We start from the raw sequence: 23,963 nt of genomic DNA, 5'->3' as shown, positions 1-23,963 counted from the left end.
CATTAAAGGAATTACAATGAAAACAGGAGAATCCACATTTCATGGGTCAGCGGACTATCATTAAAGTCAATCTCAGATGTTTTTCAAGCTTTTCATTTTTACCTTAATTGTTGATTATGGAAACAATCTTTTAGAATAATGTAACCAATGGTTAGGTGATTTCCAAGAACTCATGATATACGCATGTGGCACTAAAATACTACTTCGTCAAAGGCTTCTATAATACCACCTCAAGCATGTCTGTAAGCTCACATTCTTCTAGACAGAATATGCAAAACCAACTTTTAATTCACTGAAATTTAAGACATGTAGACATAGAGATGTGTACAACACTATCAAAATGAATGGCATTACATTGCCCACATTTGGACAATTGGGATCTACTTTTCTTCCACATCCACCTTTAATCTGGACGAAGCATCATTAAAGAACTAATCGCATACTTTTCTCCTTCCATGATGTGCATTATTAATGCATTGAAACAATGCTATCTATATACAAAATAATGGAAACATTTGTCATCTATATTATACGATATATATATCAATGCAAATACAAATGATGGAAATCATAAAAAGTTAAACATGAAGTTCAAACACCATATTGAAGTTTAGAATGCTAGATGCATAATCTGAACATCCATGATATATATGGTTCACCATAGGCATAAACTAGCAACAGAGACATGCAAGGTTCCCCTAAAAGCACTCCACTCTTCTAATTCATGTGTGTAAGTGACCCACTTATGGTGCTGGGATCACCATATCCTTATATCACCCAATGGTTTTTCTATTTTAGTTTATACATGGAATATCGGTCATGTATAACATATTAAGCCAAGGCATGTATAGCCAACCACGCGCTATAGCATTGTAACCCTTTTCCTGATAAAATGGTCATAGAATATCAGTAATGTGTAATGAATTAGGCCAAGGTGTGTATAGCCACCAGACATTGCCCAGAGTCTTGAGATTGGTACTATTTATCTCTCTTGTTCAAAACATGGCCACACATGTTGTGCCCATATGAGTATAATTGAAATAAGTTGTTCTGCATATAAGCCTAGGTAACCATTTAATAGGATACAAATGAGAAGGCAAAAAACCTAGTGCAGTGACTGAAGGGTACTTTTGAAAATCTAAAAGAACACTAGGGATATTCTAAAAAAATCTCAAAGGAGCAGATGTACGCAAATGCCTTTTTTCATAAAAAATAAGCCTTTGATAAGATACTGAAACCTTCAGCACCATTACATGATAGATTCCCTTCTGAATTACAATTTGGAACATAAGAGTCTAATACAAGACATCATATTTATGATATCATAGCAAATGTCTTCTTGAAAAAAGCACCTTTAACTTACCATCACTCATGTGAACAAGAATTTAAATCAACATTTCCCATTACCGACCTTGGATCCATGACCTACTTCTTAGGCATAGAGGTAAAAGAAATAAATGCCAATGCCCAATATCACAATCATAATATGTAGATGGCATCTTAAAACACTTTGATATGATGCACTGCAAACCCATCTCTACTCCACTCTCCAGTTCATGCAAGTTGTCCAATGAAGATAGGCCCAAATCATCCAAAGAAGAATTAGAAATGAGAGACATTCCATTAGGTACCTAATTAGTTACACTGGACCACACCTATGCTTTAGTGTTGGCCTACTTCCACGATTCATGACAAAACATGGCCCCAAACAATGGCATACCTCAAACACACTAAAAACTTATGTTTAACTTACAAATGCATACAATTTAAATCGACCAACCCAATGTTGACTAGAAGGACAAATCCCTCATGTATCCTTCATGGTTGGACCCATTCCGATTGGGGGGGAGATATGGATTATCACAAATCTACAAGTGCTTATATATATCTTTGTTGAAGGAGAAATGACATGGAGATCAAAGAAACAAGCAACAGTTGCACTATCTCAACAAAAGCTAAGTATGTTGTCGTTATTCTAGCCACCAAAGAAGAAATTTGGCTCAAAGTTATACTTTAAGAAATCAATCTCTTTGAAGTATAACCATTAGAGATAAATTGTGACAACCAGTCATGCATAAAACTTGCAAGTAATCCAAGGATGAGTGACAACATAAGTCACATATCCTTCAAAGCATCATTTCCTACATGGAGGTTGATGGCATAAACTTTAAATTGATCTTCTTGTATTCAATTAAATCCCTTAGGAAATGCTACTTTGAAGGATATGTGTCTTATGTTGTCAATCATCCTTGGATTACTTACAAGCTTTATGCAAGATTGGTTGTCGCAATTTATCTCCAATCGTATTTCAAAGAGGTTGATTTCAAGTATAGCTTTAAGCCAGATTCCTCCTTTGACGACTAGAGTAGGAACAACATACTCAGCTTCTATTGATGATTGTGCAACTATTGCCCGTTTCTTTGATTTTCACATCATTGATCCTTCAACAAAAATATATATATAATCACTTGCAGATTTGTGATCATCTACATGTCCCCTCAATCGGAATGGGTCCAACCATGGAGGATAAATGAGGCATTTGTCCAGCCACTCAACATTCAGTTGGCCGATTCAAATTGTATGACTTTGTAAGTTACACATGTTTTTAGTGTGTTTGAGGTATCTACGGACTTTAGGGCTTGCCACTATTTGGGGCCATGATTAGTCATGAATCTTGGAAGTAGGCCAACACTAAAACATAGGTATGGTCTAGTGAAACTAATTAGGTACCTAACGGAGCCAATTATTTGTTTATATAGAATGTCTCTAATTTGTAATTCTTCTTTTATTTTATTTTGATTTCTTGTTCTCAAAGACAAGACAACACTTAAGATGTAATCTGTTGTTTGGTCTCATAGGTCATTTTTCACTTCTTTAAAGACATTAATATATATATATTTCTTTCTTTCTTTGGATAATTTGGGACTATCTTCACTAGATAACTTGCATGTATTGGGGAGTGGAGTAGAGATGGGCTTGCAGTGCATCTATATATTGTGATTGTGATTGTGATATTATGCCTAGGCTTTTATTTCCTTTTACCTCTATGCCTAAGAAGTAGGTCATGGATCAAAGATCAGTAATGGGAAATGCAGATTTAAGTTCTTGCTTACATGAGTTATGGTAAGTTAAGGAGTTTGATATCATAGCAAAGTAATGAAAATTCTCACCATTGCTTTCTTCATGATTTCTTTGCTCTTACAGGTATAGCAGGCTGATAAACAAAAAAAACACATGTACACTGAGACAACTTGTAAATGATCAGTTGTTACAATTATCTTATGGTAAAAAAATTTACTTCTATTTCGATGGGATATAATACATGCAAAATCATTAGACCAATACCTGATTTTCTTTAAACGTCTGTTCTTTTTGTTCTTTGGCTGTTTTACGGTTACTCATCTTCGTTAACTCTTCTGAAGGCTTTTCTTCATCTTCTCGAGAGTTGCTCTTCCTGGGACTCAGTTTCTGAATGCTATTGGATACCTTCTCAAATTTCTCTATTAAAACCTGTTCTAACACAAGTGCTTGTCATTTTATACTCAAAGGACTTAATTTCATTCACATACTTTGTTGGACACAACACAAACTGATTTGTTGTTCTCTTTTTATAATTTTGACATATCTGATCACCAATATAAAGGACAAGATAAAGAAAAAAACCCTTAAATAATTTCTATACCTCATGTATGGCAGGTTTTACACTCTTCAAGAACTTCTCTAACGGAGGACCCATCAACCTATACACTTCAACCGTTGCTTTCACAGCAGCATTTCGAACATCACCATTCGGGCTCCCAAAGCTATGGATGATGAAGGCCATAAGACATTCCAAAGAGAACCCAAATGGACATTGAGACTGGATCCCAAACATTGGAATTGCAACAAAAAGTAGTTGTAGACGCCCAAGAATCGGCTTCCATGTTGCCTAGAGAAGAAAAGGTTTTAGACAGCATTAAGGTCAAATGGCAAGATAACAAACTATATTATTGATTCCAACCTGGGATTTCGGAGGCTTGAGTAGATGGGGAGCTATACAATTCAATCCAATTTCCTTGTTCATCGCAAGAAAGAGGAGTGTTTCGGAGGTCGCTTCTCTTATCCGAACATTTGAGTGTCCTAATTTATCCAGCAGTACAATGACAATACCATTTACACAGCTATGCAACTCTTTGCTCGGTAAATCAGTATGATATCTTTGAACAAATGAGCGCAACACCTAGAACAAGAAGGAAAAGATAAGTTTCGATTTCCATGGAAAAATACATCCAGAATATGAATGTCACACATGCATCCCAATTACTTATAGGAAATTTATGGATCAAAGAGTGTACTCGAGTACATGATTCATAAGATAAAGAAAGATATATGCTCAGACCAAATGAGAGACTGCATCTTAAAATATCGGTTTGACTTGCATAACAACAAACCAGAATAAATATAACTAAATTAGTAGAACTTCCTAAGATACAAAAAAAATCTTGTTAACTAAGCACTCAACATTCTGAACTTAGATAGACTGAAAGTTCTGCCTTTGAATGTTCTCCAACATTGGTGGAGAAGCACCTTCGATGTTGGCTGATAATGGCCTTTATCCATTGATGACAAGGGTGAGGAGGTTCTGATCCAAATTGACATGGCCAACATGCATGATAAATAACTATTTCCCAACGTATTATAACCCCTGGACCAGACCCTGGATGTGTAGCCCTTGATTGACTTGTAGCATGAGAAGAAGTGATGGAACTATAGAAACTTGTGATGGTTCTTCGTTGAGTTGTGATTGTATTGTTGTCCAACAACTTCTACATCTTTTGAGTTCTAGCAAGAATAGTCCCAAGCATACCACCACCAAGTAATTGTATTGATGAAGGAAACAGAATCAATTTCCAAGTCATGAAAGCTTTTGCTCATACCAACAGTAGGTGGCTGCTTTGATGAGTAAATATCTAGTCGTGGGTCACCTGGTTGGAGGAATTCCTGCATTCTCTACAACTGACCATTTGGGAAAGTGGCTTCAGTGACCACTGGTCTAGTTCCCAGTATCCAGAAAAGTACAGGTAATGTGATCTCAAATTGATAGGGGGATGCATCCCTACAACAAGTGAGAATTTTCCAACAGTTTTTCATTAATAATTGGAAATAAAGCATGAGTCATTCATACAAGAGGACATCTGAGGATAACAAAAATAATAATGTGTACCTATGTCAACGGGATAAAATGCTGCATTTTGATGAAAAATACCTGAAGAGCAGTCTGATATACATTTGAAACTTTATCATTAAGAGCACGAGTCAACACCTTCACTGTAGCCCTAAAGAGGGATAATACTCCAGACAATAAAGAAAATTAATGAAATGAAAGTCCACACTTCTCAAGTTACAAAAGAGATTAAGAAAACAAATAACCTTTCTTACCTGATAGTCGAAATGGACTCAATTACTCCATGTGTATTCAAACGCTTGTCCAAATCCAATAGACCCTTGTCACGTAACTGCCAATGTCGACTGTAAATACAACTCAGATGATACTGATCTATGATTACTAATATTGCCTCTAACTCTTTGAGGACCCCCTGGGACAAAGGATCTGGAACTAGGTCCTCAGGAGAAGTTTCAATACCACCGAATGTTACCTCGTCTGGTTCCTGCTTTGTTGTATCATTTTCTTCTGGTGATTAAAATGGACATTCCATTAGATACTCCAGTAATGTAATGAACCTTCAGTTAGTTAGTCTAATTATCTGAATGAAGCTAGAGACATAATCCACCCCCACGATATTCTACACCATATACTAATAACCAAAATAACCTGGAGGGGACAACATTGGTATCATGAATTATTTTTGCTATGATTCAAAGTTGAAAGAATTTACCTGGATCATGATTTGAGATATCATCCAAACACTCAGGTTCATCAATTTCAATGCTTATATGGGTCATCTCCTCTGGTAAACCACATTCTTGAGTTTGTGTCCATACATCTTTCCATTCCTTGTAGCTAGTCTTAGCAGTTCTCTACAAGTTGAAGACGACAGGTAAATCAGATTATACTTGCCCTAACCTGATAACCGCAATAATCGATTCTACAGACATTTATTATGCTTTTCAGAACTGATATCCTCATACGCAGAACGTTAGAAGCATATATTATTTACAAAGTACATTCAGGGCATACCAGAAAATTTATGGCTCATGATACTAGGTATAGCTATTTTGTGAATGAAGACTGATGGTCCTTGTTCTATTTTGTAGCCTACATATCTCAATAATGAGAACAAGCAATCCTTGATTGGACAGAATATACGTATTTCTGAGCCAAGGGTATAGTTTCCTAAATTTCCATAATTTTCAATAATATAATCCAAGATCAAATTCAACATGTAATCTGGCATCAAACTTTCCGAAGTTAGCAAGGATCATACACCTTATCTACCACAAAATAAACAAGGAAGAGAACTTTCAAATTTCGGTATAATCACAAAAAGGTGATGAAATAATTCTCCCATTTGTGCAAGAGACTATAATTAATGTTTGTCCATATCATATGAACTTTTGTACATTTCCTTGTCTGAAATTCATAATCCTTAAACATCTGTTTGAATTGCCATGCCACAACAGTGTCTATGATGCACTGCTTAACTTTGGGCAATCCCATATATCCTTTACCCTAGAGAGAGCTGTTATGAAGAGTCATAAGGTACCAAAGATGATAGCGCCAGCAGAAAATAAAGTAAATAAGAATATATTTCTTAGCGAGGCTGAAACCGTTAAATGCAAAAATGAGAGTGGGGTTTGTAACAGATGCATTTGTGAAAGGGGATCAAGGAACACAATGAGTTATGGTACAGAGAGAGAGAGAGAGAACTATGTAATAAATGTTATAATGAAGTAGTGGTAGGTTCAGAAAGTCAACCCTCCAGCAGTGGTAAGACATGTTTCTATTAGCCCATATACTGGGGTTCAAATCAGTAATGTAGTTGATGACTTATATATCCTTATATCCACAAGAGAGGAAACTATATAGATCTGATTCATGCTATGGCTCCTTAGTGTGTTCTGAAATAGCTAAGTAGACCAATGTAAGAGATCTAAATCAAATATTCTGTAAAACAAAGTTCCAAATACAATGCATCAGGGTCTCTTCTATGCCCCTGCAGCTACTGATTAACACATTTAAAAGGATATCTAATTTTCATAAACATGGTAACCTTTCTTGTTATGAAGCTATTGCATAACTAAATAGCTCATAATCCACATCCAGGGATATTCAGGAGATTATATTTTTTCCATGCAATACTGGAAAAGAAAAGTGTGGGTTTACAGAGACACAATCAAAGTTCAGAAATTACCAGGCCTTACCAAATGATTTCTTTTCTCACCTCCATAGGAAGGCCACAAGCATATCCCTCTCCTTTGTCAAGGTCAATGTTAGTTTGCGTGTTCCTGTATAGTTTCAATCAAATATAGTCGTTAAGGCTTCCCCTAAAGCCTTTAATAGCAAGAAAACAATTAAGATAAATTGAATGCATCTACATCAATAAGCTAACTTCTCTTGAAGAGATGTTTCCATTTCTCAAAAATACTTCCTGTTTTGGAAGCAAGTAGAACTGCCCTGTTCACATGGATGTTTACAGTGATTAAATTGCATTATGTTGGCACAAACTTCAGAGTATGAAAGCATGAACTAACTGAAGTAGACTATAAGAAATTTCTATCATGTATAATGTTAGAAATATGTGTTAGGACAAATTTCTATCAATGGAACTGAAATTAATGTCTTGCACAGTACACCACGATAAGCTCATCCATAATAGAGTTGTCTATAAAGCAAGAAAAGGGCCTCTACCATTGATTGATGATGGATTTGACCTTTGGCCAACATCAAACTAATGGCCCAGGTCAACGCAGACTTAGCCTGTGCGCAACTGACCATTGCTCAATATATGCAACACCTAAGAATAATTAGAGTTGAGAACAATACTTACTTACTATGAATTTGTGTGGAGAACAACAACTAATCATAGACTCTGAACATAAATAGAGTTACTACTACTCTGAACAAGATTGACTGGATGATATAGTTACTACTACTACCCGCATACCGGCAAAACAGACTTAGCCTGTGAGCAACTGGTCATTTGCCAGTTGCTCAATATATGTGACGCCTATGGATTGGTCTGGAGAACAGTAACTAAGAATATCACGGACTCTGAACATAATTAGAGTGACTACTACTCTGAACAAGATTGACTGGATTATAGAAAAGGAGGTTAAGTAGAGTCGAAAATGTTATGAAGGAGAAATCTTGGAGCCAAATGAGATGATGATACACAATACCCAAGAGGTTCAAAAGCATAACAAATGAAAGAGGCGAGGTATTATTAGAAATAGGAATACAAGGCAATACTATATCTTGCATATATGAAGGTAGGTATATAACAGAGTCATCCATAGGTTTGTAGAAATGTTTATTGCTATTTTATGCACATTACAAGCAGAGACTGTTTTGATAGAGATGTGTAGGTGGCGCATTGTAGAGAGATCTCTATAACATGGTATCAAAAACTATTCGTCTATGTTCATAACTATTGTATAATCTCAGACCACAAACCACACGACATGATTTTTACTAATCATCCATGAAAGAGGCCAACCTAGATCAGACTAGAGTGGTAGAACATGGTATAGTCCCTGCCTTTTTTGACAGGAAGATCTGAACCCTTTATATGTCATGGAACACATGAATGGTATCAGATGCAGTGCAGTAAAAGAAAAGACCCATCCTTATAATACGCAATGCCTTACATGATCAATCACTTGCAATGTGCCTTGCCTATGCACAAGATACCTTAACCTCAAACAGATTTAAGAGCATGGAGACACCATGGAAAAATATTGTACCTGTCAGATTTGATGTTTTCCAGTTCATCACCAGACTCCCGAATCTTTTGGATTTCCAACTGATACAAAAAATGGAATCACCATTACTGTGCTCAGTCTTTAACTTCCCATGAAAATAAATATTGAATCTCTTTCCCAATGTTTCTACAAATGGATTTGAGCATGTTAGGACATTGTACCTTACATGATTTTGCACAGTCATAATCTTCTTCAAGTACTGCAGCTTGTTTCTTGCGTTCTAATTCTTTTATTCTTCCACATGCAGCTATTCTTCGCTCAATCAAATGCTGCAATGTCAGGATAAATTTCAACAAATTAATCTTCAAAGAAGTTGTTAGTTTGAGACCTTAATTTGTGACTTGTAATAGTTCGCGAAAGACTTGCAAAGGATATTATGATAAACAATGTCTTATTCATGTGAGTACTTCTAAAGAGAAAAGCACATACTGAAACCTCAGTCTCAAAGGGAATGGGGATCATATAATTATATTTGCTTCTGTTATGTTGATATTGTGAAACAAAACATCTGGTTTCTGTCCTTCAGCTTTACAATGAGTAGTTGCATGAAAATGCTAGCAAGACCTGAGGTGTCTTCCTAAAAAACATGCTACTGTTTTACTGATTTACCTTCAATCTCTTTGCCTCATCGTACTGCTCATTTTCTACAGCTCTTGACTTCTCTTTTTGCAGCTGCATTCACCACAATATGAAATTAGGCACGATATTATATGTTCTAGTTTATATTAAGCAATTTGAGAAACATAACAGAATCTGAATGAGTCTTGGGATGATTAAGAATATACTGAAGCAATCTCTTGTATAGTTAGCGGATCCAGATCGCTTAAAGCATTATTAACCTCGCTGTTAATTCTATCTTTCATTACACCAAAACTGGGTATATGCACCCTGTAGACAAAAAACCAAAGGACATTCATGCTCTCAATACAAATTTAGTCCTGAATCAGAAATTAAAGTTTCTGAAGGGAACCTATGAAATGTTACAATAATAACAAAGGTGCCATATATCAAATGTCTTTTTAGTAGCTATATCTACATTTACTACAATAACCTCATTGAGGATAAAGAGCTTATGGACTTAATAATATCCGTTTGGATCACTCTATTCATTTCCACTCTGTCATGTTTAGATGGGGACAATCTAAGGTATATTGGAATGGGGGTAGTACATTTACACTTATGCATGTGACTCGAACAATTGTTGCATTTCAGCATACCAACAATGAATGTCTCCTTGTTCACCAAGTTGTTCTGATGAAACAAGTGCCAACCTTGAGTACCTTCCTTTAGGGAGCTCTCAAAGACGTGGGATACAGATCACTGATCGGAATACTGCATCGATGATTATAAGGGCTCCTCCCATCTCTACCCAGATTATATCATGGGACACCAACGCTTTGTTCCTTATCATGCAGGAAATCATGGAGACTAAAAGTCTCTCTAAATCTTACCAGATATTTGCTTTGTTAAGATTCAGTCCCCATATTTCTATTCCGTGGAGCAGAGTTGGTGTCACAAGTGTATATAATAGACGTAATTTAGATCGCGGCTCCTGAAACTCCAAATGTGCACATTGTCTTTCAAGAGCACCAAGGGCTGCATGAAAGAAACATTGTTGGACTTAAAAAGCCTCAACAGGAAACGGCATTGTCCCTACTATGTGGATCCTTGAATTGGTAGTACTAACACTATTGAACAATCCACTAAGAAATTAGTTTATAATGAAAATGACAAAAAGATAGTGCCTAGAATAATACCATGGATTTTTGACACCTGGAATTTCTGACGCAAGCATCCTTGTTTGTTTATCAACACATGGTTCACCAGTAACAATCAGGGCAACAATCCCAACCTATAAAAACATGCTTGAAAAACGTAGACATGTTATGCTAATTGAGATATAACTTTTCGATGATAATTTTAATTTTGTTCCATGATTAGCTCCTTGCATTCTAACTGCTTTTAAATTATGGTACTCAGATAGTCATGAGGTTCTTCCCTTCGAAAATTTTTACCCTTCAAATAAGTTAGTAAAAAGCTGTAACTTGCACACATAGTTGACATGCTCAAACACTTGTAGTTAACATTCACAAATACCCATAGCTCATGGCTTATATTCTACAGCATGAGTTGCCAAATCTCTATGTTGACAACATGGATTCCATCATAGGTGAATGATCAGCTTCTTTTTAACTTATCGCATTTAGCTGTGATGCTCATACAGGCATAAGGTGGCAGGTGTGACCCCTATACAATTGCAAACAGTCATGATAAAGATAGTGCGTAGTTGGCATGTTGTAAATCATTGTAACAGACACTTAGGAAACAAATTTCTCACACATTCATGAAACAATATTTCTGTTGATAAATATACTTTAAATGCACGTTTTCATACTGATCATTTTCAAGAATGCATGTATAATTATATGGGTATGTTAATTGCAGCTTGAAGACATATTCTCAATCAAAAAATTTTAGGCCACAGGAAAACTCCTGGGAGAGGTTTGGAGTGGAAATAATATCATCAGAATAGATGATGAAACAAAAGTAGATGGAAACCCTCAAGAAACATTATTAGCTACATGATAAATAACTGCATGCGCATTGTAAACCCAGAAAATGTAATTATGTACTAAGAATGGCCAAACAGAGTCCCAAACATCATCTTCTATTCAGGTTTTTTATTAATTTATACATCATTTATAATCCAAATAGAAGATAACAAAAGTACAAGAAATCTCTCAAGTAACACCATTAGCTACATGCTAAAGAACTACATACACATTGTAAGCCCAGAAAATGTAATTGTGTACTTAGAATGGTCAAACAAAGTCCCAAACATCTTCTATTCAGGTTTTTTGTTAACTTACATATCATTCACTTATTCTTGCATGAAATTTGACCCACTGGAAATGGGTTTTAGTCATTTTGAGGGTGGAATTTTAATTTTTCATTCACAGATTTCCTGTTGGCCGAAACTATTGGTTGGATATGGAATAAACACCTTGACCATCACAGCCAAATATCTCAATGCGTTCAGAGACCAAATGTCGGAGTAAATTGTTTGGTAACCTTTAATTATACAAAATCCCCACACAAAAGGGCATTATGTAAGTTATAGGATGTATGGATCAAGAGTATTGTGTATTGCCCTCCGTGCAACCAGTACTGTCCCTTGTAGAATCAAATTCAGCACTTGCTTCAATCTAGAGTAGAACAATGTGTCACAGTAAAGCAGACCTCTCTCTCTCGATAGGAATTTATGGTAAAATTTTCCTATCATCATATCATTCTCTGCTCCTGGACGCAGCCATGTGTAAATGCAAGATACTATTAAGCTGGTGGATTAAAATAAGAAATGAAAGATTGAGTGACACCCAGAGCCTCACATCACCATCATTAACATGACATCCGCCATCATTTCACATTATACATTGTGAAAATCTATGATAAATTTACTCATACGCCCATCTAATTTTCAGAGCTACTATATCCTCTTGCTTCTGTCACTGTTATGAAGATAGAGCAGAGGGGCAGCAGCAGTGAGAAGGACAAGGATCAGCTAGGGTAGAGGACAAGCAGCATTGAATGAGGACATTTAATAAAGAATATGATCATAATCATAGTCTTTATTACGTGCAACAATAACTGTTTTAAGCTATTAAAGATTCATTTTCTAATATAATTTTTTGCAATATATCATTTTTTTGAGGAATATCCAAGGTGTATAAGAACTTGCAAGCAATTGTGGAAACTCCATATTCATACAACCTAGTGCAACCCTATTTTAACGTGTAGGGCATAAACTTTTTAAAAGCTAAAATAATTCATATTCTTGGAGTGTCATACATCACCTGATTATATGTATTCATCTTATTCAAAAAGCAAGAATGTAGTAGCAAGCGAACAACTTTGGCATGGCAATTGATACTTATATGCTTTAACTCTCGGGCTTGATACTTTGTCTTATCATTGGCATCCAAAGAAACAAAGCTGCATGCAGTATTTCACAATGAAATAGAAGTGAATAATTGCAACAATAAAACTGCACTTCATACAGTGATTTGGATCTAAGATGGCTTACTATATTAAAAGAATCCAATTAATCCACCTATGTATCTATGCCCACAGAGAGACGAAAAATAGAAGAAGTGAAAACAAAGAATAGGAAAAGTGCACAGGTTAGTGAGGACCCATTTTAGAGCAACTTCTTTTTCTTTTTTCAATAAAACCATTGCTACATTCAATTTATGGGGATTAAGTATCTAAGATGGTCTATTTACATTTGAGTGTGTTGGGGTACCCATAATCTAAAATGACTCATGGTCTGTACATAAGCATTACAAACGTAATCTGGAAACATCTTTCCTTTCTAAATTGACACAGCCATGCATACTTATTACATTACTCACGTCAAGAGAGGATGATTTCCCTTATTCCAAAACTATCTGAAATACCTACCTCTTGGTGCTAGGGGTATTCTTGAGTGATGTATACACTTATTTAAAGCAGACTACTGTGAGCAAGACCTTCATTCAATGTATGATGAGTTTCAGTTTCCTGTTCACTCAATCTGATTTTGTTGGGAGATTGGGAGATGTTATTACCATAGAAAATGTAAAATAGTGTATGTTTTTTGGTTAAATGGGATTACAGGGGAAGATACGTCCATGCACTATAATTAGGTTTTAATGTGAGTGATCTCTAATTTCCATGTCAATCATATGTATTGGGAACAATGCATATTTTCATGTCCGTAATTTTCATGCCTAATATTTGTTGACATTTCATCAAAACCCGAAATGGAAAGAGAGAAACCTACCCTAATTGTTTCATTTGATTGATGCCCTCCTTGTGCATCCAATGGGACTCCAAACTTACAAATACTTCCACTTTAGATGCAATCTACAAAAAATAATTACAGAAATGCCTGACTCAATTCAAGGAACGGAACGTAAATTCTAATTTAATGAGCAAATAGGTACTCCCAAAGCCCTGCAACTCCCCTACCTTGTATTCATGGCACAAGATTTGTAAGCTTACGATATTTGATGGCCTTTCCAGTTCCACTACTATCTCTTGAGGGTAAGAACAAAACCTGCAAACCTACCATTACTGATACATTTGATGCATATATCATTAAAGGTCATGCACATCAAATTATGCAACGTGACCAAATTTTGTTTATATACCATCAGATTTTATGCATGTATCGTTCAAAATTTATGAATACAGACAACTTTATACACAGATCCTTAAACATTTGTTCCTATAGGCTATCCTTACATTGTTAAATGTGTATGTTGAATTTTGTGCACACATCAGCAAATTTTATACTTACATTATACATATTAAATTCTATGCATATATAATTAATACCTATGACCAGCAATACAGTTATTAATCTATAATTAAAACTTTGCATATGTCATTAAGTTTTATAAATATATAATTAAATTTATGCGCATATCAATCAAATTTATCGTTAAACCTGGGGCTCTGCCATCCACGTCCTAGGATACCTTTGTTAAGCTCAGTAGCAGGAAAATCTTCATCCTATACACAAATATCATTGCAAGTAACATTTAATAGAAAAATTAAAGAAAATAAATCAACGCAATGAAAGCTCATTCATGTCACTCAATGTATTATTCGATGTTATTAAATGTATTCTTCTAGAATTCTGATGTTTTATTTTATTTCATCTATTTGATGTTTATCCAGTGTTATTTTGATGCTTTGATGTCTTATTTATATCATCCGATGTTATTTTGATGTTATATCACTGTGTCTTAATCCAATGCTATCTGACATTTGATACTATCCAATGTAATTTTGATGTTATCGGATGTCATTTTTTATGTTTTCCAGTGTCTTTTCAAAGTGTTACTCACTGTTTTTTCACAATGTGCTGCGGATTCATGTTTCTTTTGACATGAAGAGAAAATGTACCTGGCCAGAGAAGTAGGCAACCGTGTAAGGTAGTATTTTACAGTCAGAAGGAGGAGGGTCATGATCATCATGCTGATGAGATATCTCTGCTCTCTGCGCGTTGCTGTTTTCTGAGATTCTTTCTTCATCTCCAGAGGTGAGCAAACACAGCTGCACCATCGCGACCGGTGGCCGTGTCTCTCGCTGTCGCTGTCGAGACACCTTCACCTTCACCTCCTCCTTCTTCTTCTTCTGTCTTCCAACGAGAAGGAAGAAAACACGCTCCAACTGATTTTTGTTTGTTGTAACTTGTTACTACTACTAAATTCTGCACAAGAAAATAACAAACCCTCGGCCCTAACTGAAATCCAATAGATTAGTTAGACCTTTTAGTCTTTATGATTGCTCGCCGCGATTTAATCGTGGCGGCTTGTGTCCAATTGGATTGTGGAGCTCCCCGAGCAAAGTTACTCAAGATTCACGGATATTCCATCGGAATAGTTAGATGATCGTGGAGATCACCGAGCTTTTGCTATACAATGTGTTGCACAATAATGGCTCCAATCACATGCCATAATGAGAAATGCATTGGCCTCATTCCAATATATCTCTCCACCAATCAGGCGATTTAAATCGGTATCATTCAATTGGATAGTGAAAGAACGTGGATCATGCCCACAATGGCACTTGGTAACAAGTTGCCCCACTATAAGGCCCTCTTTTAACACACATCACAAGATGAATATACCGTTCTAGATACACATCCATCCCATCCACTCAATGTGATAGGCTAATGCAAGACCTCTTCACGTTTGTCAAAGACTGAGATAACCATATATTTGAGCAAAACTATTGAAAGGCGAATCTACCATGCAAAGTTTTATTTAGAAATAATTGGTTAACCATATTGTGGAAGCATCCACTGTATCATATACATGGCTTTAAGAGTTCGATTTTGTTCCATAACTCACTTTCCACTGCCCAATTTGAAGGATATCAAAGACAATTCATCCATGCCAAGTTCCAACCAATTAGTCATAAGCACATCACATATGTAACAATTCCTTCTTTTTTAGTGTTCAACAAGATTCATGATTCCATTGGGAACATGAAGTGCTTAATACATCAAGCATGAAGGATTCAACCATATGATTAAGTTAGATGGTTGTGCTTTTCTAACATGATACATTTGTTACAAGAACCCTAATCATAAAACAAATAATAATTGAAACATAATTTGTTGTTGTATAAAAGATCTCAAATGTAGGATATCATTAGAGTGAGGATAATAATTTGTATTTGACATATATTGGACATTGTGTCCAAACTTTAAAATATTGTTTGATTTCTAGATGTGCTTTAAGCATAACCTTAAGAACCCAAGTAAAGGCCTATTTTACTAGAGTTAAGTGTAGAATAAGCGAGAAGCCAATTATCTTAGCACTCAAGACAACATGAGGGAACACATGGTGGAGCCTAAGGAGTTTTGCTACATAAAGGAACTAGTTGACCCTTTAGGCTCCTCTCAAAGACTTTGTCAAGACTATTAGTGAGGTAAACCTCTCAAATTTTAGATCCATAGATTGCTCAACTCTTGAGATATAATAGATCATATTCAACGTATAGGAGACCAACAAGGTTTTGTATTTGTATCTTATTTTTTGCTGAAAGCTGGTTAGTGTGGTTGAGTAGACTTATCCATTCTTTCTTTAATCCTTATAATTAATTGTTCATCATTAATACACATTCATAATAATATGCCCTTATATTAGTTGTACATGCAATGCTCATTGGTCATTGTAATTTCCTCTACTATAATTAACCAATACAACCAAGAGAGTGACAAAGAGAAGGGGGGGGAGAGAGAGAGAGAGAGAGAGAGAGAGAGAGAGAGGAGAAGGAGAAAAAGAACATATAAAAAAAGACATAAGCATTGGTTCTAGAAGTGACATTATATACAGCTATACTAAATTTTGCTTCATCAACTCTCAAAACATTTGAGACAACAATGGACTCTAGATCATTTCATGTAGTGATTCCAACTCTGCAAGAAAAGCCATAGTCTTTGCATTCGGTTCTATACCATCGGCAAACATTCTTTGACGAAAGCTTGATGAAGATGTAGTCTTCCTAGCTTTTATATATGCCTTGATCAACACATTATAAACTATTGTATTCCTATATGACCCTGGCGAAGTGAAGTATTGGAACGCATGCTCAGCAATCTCACATTCTCCTCTGTCAGCAAGATTTTGCATGATAAGCATGAATGAGTCGAACCATGGTTTTGAATTTCCGTAAGTCAAGCTATTCCTTGAAGCTCTCAAATACTCCATAGCCTTATCTAGTTGATCTCGTTTCAAATAGCCAGAAATGAGATGCTTGTACGTCACACTATTGGCATTACGAATTCGAGCCATCAAAATTTCAGCCGATTCTATCATCCCATGCCTTCCATACACATCCATCATTGCATTGTATACCCTCCCTGAAAGCTTCATCTTCTTCATCTCAGCTTTGGCAGCCAAATTCTCGGCTTCTTTTATGAACCCAAGCTTTCCTAAGGACTCGATCATAATACCATAGGAGCGTGCCGAGAGATTGTTACTTCTCTCAATTTCCTTCCATGTCTTTCTAAGCTCTTCACCTTTCCCTTGTTCAGCATAAACCGTGAGGAGAAGGTCATGTGCCAAGTGGGTATTTCTGCCTTTCAGCCTCTTCATCTTCATTGCTAGAGACAATGCTTCCTCTAGCCTCCCCACTGCAATGTATGCTTTTGCTACTAGAGAGTAAGTAACGATGTTCGGAGCCACATCCTCATCTTTCATGGCTTTGTAATTCTTCAGAACCCCATCAGGATCACCTTGTTTACTTATCAAACTTAAAAGAAGATTGTATGTCCGGGTATCAGGAGAGATAGATGATGCGGTCATCATTTTTATGAACGCAAGAGCTTTCTTAGTGTCACCTTGATGTCTGTACATTGACATGAATTGATTGTAAGGTCGAATTGAAACCATATGACCTGAGTTCTTTAGCTTTTCAAGGGCATTTTCAGCATATTTAAGCATACCCTTTCCGATGTAAAATGCTATTAGTTGGTTATAAACTCTCTCTGTCAAGCATTCAGTTGGAATAGCTTCAAAACATTCCTCAACATCTTGTATTGATCCCACTTGACCTACCAGGTAAAGTCTATACATGTAATCCACATCCTCCATCTCAAACAGACTTTTCTTCCGAATAAAGTCTGTAACCTGCATAAAAGATAGTAAAACTCGTTAGCAATAAGAAGAAAATGTGGGGACATGAAAGAATGAATTAATTGGCGACTAAACCTCAAAACACTTTCAGAAGAACAAATTATTATTTACACATCATGATCCATCTAAGACGGTAGATTTTTAGTAGTGTTATCAGCAAACATGATTATAAAAAGAAATATCTCGCTAATTAAAGCCGTACACAGAAAGAAAAGCAAAATTAAACAACGCACTTGGCAAAAAACACAGAATTATTCATGGGTCAGTTTTATCTTCAGGCAAGACATACTTATAAATATTTTTTAAAAACACTCAAATCAAACCACTAAATCATAATCAGAAGCCATCTAAACACGTCTGCAAGAAACCAAAACCACACGAAATCTACAAGTTCTCCCACAACTAATTTCCCTTGCTTCAGCGCTAGCCTCCCCTACACATGAATAAACACAGGACTTAAGATGGGCTATTTGTTATGTTTCATCACTTGCTGGATTCAGTTGAATCCACGAAAACAAAAATACAACTTTTTCAACCATGTCCAACCCAATAATGGGAGGTAGTAATCACGTAATTAGCCAAAGAGGCCTATTAAAGGGTGGGGTAGGTTGTCTGAAAGGTAGGTAGTAAACTTCCATGCTTCATCTCATTCGCAATCTATGTTTCCGAGTGTTAAAGAACCAGCTGACAAATTGGTAAATTTGGTACAGATTAACCACTAGTAACAGAGATCTAAAGTAGTTCATCAAAATGCTTAACGCCCAAAAAAGGTGGGTTGTAACTTCAATTAAACAAGCTGATCATTAAATGGATATGCAAGCAATGGAAGATTATGAGACTCACCTTGTTCTAGTAAATCTCAATGGATTTTGTACTTTAAGTGAACCGATCCAGATGAACCTAAAGAACCCATTTTTCTCAGATTTTTACATGTTTTTAAGGGCTTTGGGACTATATATCTTGCAGCACTTATTCCTTATCCTAGAGGACCAGTTACATCCCCCATTTTATGGGACTATGAAAGTGCAGTGAATATCTAAAATTGAACAAAATAATCTGAGCATTCAGATTACAAAATTAAAATACTCAAAAATAGTGTTGAGTCATAAATTTGGACACCAAAATTTCTTTGATTGAACAAAGATATGTTTGAATCTTATGCATTCCATCATTCACACATGTGGATATATATTTCCTTCCATGTGATATATTACCCATGAGCAGTTACGAATATTTCCAAGATTAGTTATAACGAATTGCTGCAGTTGATTTTTCTTTCTCGCTTCCTTTTAGGGTTTCTTGTTGTGAGGTGTCAATGTAGGAAATTGTAGATGAGTAGGACAGAATGTATTTAGCAAAGAGGGAAGTAGGGTAACAGGATCGACTAGACAAGTCAACTAGAAGAATATTCTCTGTAGGCAAGTTAAGATGTACTTGGTCTTGAAGTATATGCCATTGACTTTAAGTTAAGTACTATCTAGCACTAGCTTGTATCTAGGGAGCTGGGTCATATTAAATGACAAGTCAATTAACAAAGGAATATATCCCCACTACTATCAACTAACTTGCACATAACTTACTTGTACATTTAATGTGACATTGAGATCAAACAGAGAATATAAATATCCACTCTCTTTCTCTTACATAGTGATTGTGACTATTTCTGTTGCCGCTAACTTTGTGCTTGACTAATCCATGTCCCATCTAAGCTCTAAGGTGTGAATGCATGCGAGGACTACCATTGTGAGCTACTCTCATATGTAATAGAAAGTTTGTTTTCACATATACATCTCTGTGATGTAACTTTATATGCCTATCTAGTCTATTCACAATATTTCTAACCTAAATATCATACACATTTACAACATTACATCTATTCTCTTATGATGCAGCCTCATTACATCTCTTCTATTTAAAATATTTTCATCCCCTTTAATAAATCCTCATTCCATCATTTTCATGGCAATATCACTATCCTCTCATAGTGTAGATTCATATCATCTTTTTCATCTAAATATCATCATTCTCCAATAGCCTAGCCACATTACATCACTTTTCATCTATTAATATCACTATCTCATTATGTGGACTCATTCTTTTCATCCCAATTTCATCTTTCTCTCATATTTCGCCGTCATTTACGTCTATAAATATCATCATTCCTTCATATTGTAGCCGTGTGTTGTTTCCAGCAATATCAATAATGTCATTTCATCAACAGAACCTTAATGGGTCAAGACATTTCCCACCCCTTACCTCCAAGGCCTGTTTGTACCTTCGGTCCCGCTTGAGGTTGGTGAGAGCCACAATAATTACATTCTTCGGAAAGCCATTCTTCTCTGCAAACCACTGTTCCAAATAAGGAACCGCAGATGCGTCTCGAGGAAGCTTCATCAAATGCTTACTCAAAACACCCGCTTTCATTTCGTTGCATTTCTTCTCGTCCTCGCATACTGATCTCTGACCTATAGCAAATCTTCCTTCATTACTACAAGAAATCCCTTCTTGATCTGTTCCATCGTCACCTTCTTCTTCTCCTTCTCCTTCTTTTCCATCTCTCGCATCATCTTCTAGAAGCTTACCTGACGTGTAATTCTGCTTCCATATTGTGTAGGATGAGAGACGTGTGAAGTGGAAATGGTGGATGTAATCCTCCTTCACCCTGTTTTCTCTGTAGAACGTAGGCATGGTTTTCAAGCTTCTTCTGATAATCAGGGTTAGAGTTACCCATTTCCACAGCATATCAAGAATATGAGGAAAGAAGAGACAGATTAAGAGCGCAGACTGACTTTTCTTCTCCTTGATGCTCCTCGCCTACCCTAAACCTGCCCTGCCTCGGATATACGTCGCTCTGTCTTTTCTCATAGAATCAAGAACTAATCTGGCTCGAATCGAAGAAAGACTGACAGGGATGCCTTTTCTTCTGCTTAAAACCCATGGAAATTTATTACAGTAAAAACCCTACACCCTGCAGATTGATCTTTCGTGGTGCTAAAACTACCCTTCCGGCAAACCCTAGAATTCTCGCTATTCGATTCATAATATGTACATATATCTGAACCTATCCATCGCCATCGACAGGTTTTCTTGTAAATGCACAATTAACCCCTAAGAATCGATTAACTCACGAAATGATTATCTGTTATTGAATGTTTGGTTAATGCTCTACTATCAATTATAATCATGTCAACCTAAACAATTAGAGTACACATAAGTGTGGATGAATGAAATAGATAGAGTTATATTACATGTCGAACTAAAGATGAGAAAAAGGAAGAAATAATAAGATAGTAAGATTAATAATGTATTAGGGATGATTGACCACATCAATCAACCCCAAGCAAAGGACATGAGACAAACGCAAAAGACTACCAATGTCCCATATCACTAAATATTACATGTGTAACCTTGGTTGTTAAATAGTGGACCCAAAGAAGAGTTCTTAACCTCACCGATAGGATACTTATCAGTGTCTCAATATGCCATGATTAATGGGGTAAACTAGTCCTCTTTATATAGCCCAACACCAAAGGCTCCTAAACCATAGTGTGCCCACGTGTCATACGTTCTTATGGGCTTGTCCCCAACTATCCTACCGAACTATCCAGCCCTTAACCCACAAAATTTATCACTCAAATTGGTTTGTAAAGTTATGCATGTAACAATTTTCTTGAATTAGATCAAGCGATTACTGATTAATTAACTAATTTACTAATCACACGTAGATATCAACGATTCAGAGAATCTAGATCATGTGAGTCATCGTGACACATGTTAAATAAATATTTTTAAAACACATGCGAGAGAGAATGATATTTTAACTTTCTTGGAAGGCCATATATATGATTTGTTGTTGTTTAAAAGCACGCCACCATACATGGAATGAGAGATCATGATTGCAATGACCAATTGTGATTCAAGTTGTCTGTGGCATGAGGTTGGAAACACAAGGTTATGTGTGTCTTATCGTTTGTTTGCAAGTTTGCCACCATGTTGGGTTAATGTGTATAATAACATTCCAAAATTGCGATTCTACATTGGAAGGTTTGCTCCCCCCATTTTCTAATTGTTGCTCGAGCTTGTGGTTAACTCGAGGTTGCCACCATTGTAACGCCTTCCCCTTTGTATTTTGTAAACCCTATTTTATAAAGGGCCATCTTGATTTAATCTAGCGTCTACTTCTTGATACAAGGCCATTTAGTCATAAACTCGTACTCATCACCTTAATCACGTGAATAATCTATCTTGTGTAAGCACCCAAGAGGATGTAGTTGCATCGGCCAAACCCCGTGATTTCGTGTTCCGCATACATTTGCTTCTTTTCATTCGTCTAACCTTCCACTTACCCAACTTGGATTCATTTCTTCGAATAGAGGTTTTCGTCGCAAAAAGGGCTTTCTTTGATTAGCCAGTTTCTTCAACTAGTCATGTCTTCGACTTACACCTTTCTTCGACACATTTTTGATATTAAGTCTTTCGACTTTTAGACGTTTTCAGCCCCATCCTTTCAAGTCCTCCTAACCTTAGCATACTCCCTTGTCCAAGACCCCCACAATCCCGCTCAAGTTGCATACACACGCATGTTTGCACAATACTAGGTGATGAGTGGAAGAACACATTTTGCACTAGGTATATAGTTAAGCCATTTGGTTTCACAAATAGAAGAACAAATTTTCAACATATGACCAATTATATTTTTTAGGACTTCTTGGATATACCATTGTTTATCTCGATGACATCCTAAAGTTTCTAATACTTGGGAGTAACTTGATGTGCATGTTCATCAAAGTTTTACAACGATTATGAGATTATGGTCTCCACACTATACGTGAGAAGCATTGTAAAGTTGGTCCCAATCAAGTGGAATTTCTAGGATGCATAATAATTCTATGGAATCGACAAATGTGCGAAAATTTATAAACTAGCAAACAACACAATCCATGCATGATCTTCAAATGTTTCATGGGTTTTGTGATTTTTTTTACTACAAATGCATTAGGATTTACTCAAAGATGTTTATGCCCTCACACGATTTACAATTTTCATGGCCTTCAAGCATATCCAAGTCATTTGAAATCTTAGAGCGTGCATTTTATACATATGCCCCATTTCAGACCCATGCGAACCAATCCAAACCCTTTATATTGGAACTTGATGCATCAGATTTTGCAATTTGAAGTGTCTTGTCACAAAACAAAGACAATGAGTAGCGAATCTTGTCACTTTTCATTATCGAGAATTAAAAATGGTGAGCATCATTTATGTACAAAATTCATGAAAAGGAGCTCTTGGCCTTCGTGGATTTTTATAAGCAATATTTGTTGCTACATCCTGTAAGGTTCTTTGGTCCATAACTAGATATATGTCAACAATGTTCATAAGAACTTGACATTTTTCTAGAAATCTTGAGTCATTAGTTCATGAGGAGCTCATTGGGTACAATTTCTTACACATTTCAATTTTGTAATCATATATCACTCAAGATAACAATGATACACATATGCTCTATCTCGACATCGATGTCCTTATATAACACTCCACCCATGGGAACCTCCTTTTACCATCCAAATAAAGTTCACTTGAGTTATCATCATTTGTTGTTAATGGAAACGATTGTATTAAAGGTGCCCACATATTTCAACTAATATTGGTTCCATTCACTGTGATCCTGTTGCAAATGAAATCGCACAAGATGTCTTGAATCATATTGTTCTAGATCATGCTTTTTGCCCAAGATTGAAGAGTTCTATCTTGCCATTTGAATCCTTTGATTTTTTTCTGCTCTAGGAGGGTTGACTCATCCTAACATTATACATGAGCGGTGAGAAGTCACATATTAGCAATGAA

The 23,963-nt window shown here is 36.1% G+C and overlaps 2 protein-coding genes across 6 annotated transcripts; both read right to left on the bottom strand.

Moving 5' to 3' along the window:
• Nucleotides 1-672: 672 nt before the first annotated feature.
• On the bottom strand, nucleotides 673-15,101 carry LOC147867041 (uncharacterized). Of its 4 annotated transcripts, XM_087314725.1 has the most exons (19): nucleotides 14,875-15,101; nucleotides 14,414-14,478; nucleotides 13,933-14,020; nucleotides 13,745-13,827; nucleotides 12,777-12,915; nucleotides 10,680-10,774; nucleotides 9,708-9,810; nucleotides 9,532-9,594; nucleotides 9,084-9,191; nucleotides 8,905-8,963; nucleotides 7,383-7,446; nucleotides 5,877-6,018; nucleotides 5,419-5,671; nucleotides 5,246-5,315; nucleotides 4,001-4,219; nucleotides 3,683-3,928; nucleotides 3,346-3,510; nucleotides 3,171-3,214; nucleotides 673-1,062 (listed from the first exon to the last, which is right to left on the bottom strand). In XM_087314725.1, the coding sequence occupies exons 1-18, from the start codon at nucleotides 15,031-15,033 to the stop codon at nucleotides 3,182-3,184; spliced, it is 2,154 nt and encodes a 717-aa protein (XP_087170851.1). In that variant the 5' UTR covers nucleotides 15,034-15,101; the 3' UTR covers nucleotides 673-1,062; nucleotides 3,171-3,181. The 4 variants fall into 4 exon arrangements, with proteins under 4 accessions (XP_087170851.1, XP_087170850.1, XP_087170854.1 ...); XM_087314724.1 differs by lacking the exon at nucleotides 673-1,062 and having other exon boundaries at nucleotides 2,973-3,214; XM_087314728.1 differs by lacking the exon at nucleotides 673-1,062 and having other exon boundaries at nucleotides 2,973-3,214; nucleotides 13,933-14,028; nucleotides 14,875-15,014.
• A 1,658-nt stretch (nucleotides 15,102-16,759) lies between these two features.
• Nucleotides 16,760-21,074, bottom strand: LOC147867040 (pentatricopeptide repeat-containing protein At1g07590, mitochondrial-like). 2 transcript variants are annotated; one of them, XM_087314723.1, is made up of 3 exons: nucleotides 20,699-21,074; nucleotides 20,373-20,581; nucleotides 16,760-18,110 (listed from the first exon to the last, which is right to left on the bottom strand). In XM_087314723.1, exons 1-3 carry the CDS (start codon nucleotides 20,856-20,858, stop codon nucleotides 16,869-16,871), a joined length of 1,611 nt encoding a protein of 536 aa, XP_087170849.1. In that variant the 5' UTR covers nucleotides 20,859-21,074; the 3' UTR covers nucleotides 16,760-16,868. The 2 variants fall into 2 exon arrangements, with proteins under 2 accessions (XP_087170849.1, XP_087170848.1); XM_087314722.1 differs by having other exon boundaries at nucleotides 20,373-21,072.
• Nucleotides 21,075-23,963: the final 2,889 nt, after the last annotated feature.

The sequence above is a fragment of the Azolla caroliniana genome, unplaced genomic scaffold (assembly GCF_043228905.1).
Source record: "Azolla caroliniana isolate FFs.n. ecotype wild unplaced genomic scaffold, voAzoCaro1.0.p SCAF_2, whole genome shotgun sequence".
NCBI classification, from domain to species: Eukaryota; Viridiplantae; Streptophyta; class Polypodiopsida; order Salviniales; family Salviniaceae; genus Azolla; species Azolla caroliniana.
This window is presented reverse-complemented; position numbering and strand designations above follow the sequence as displayed.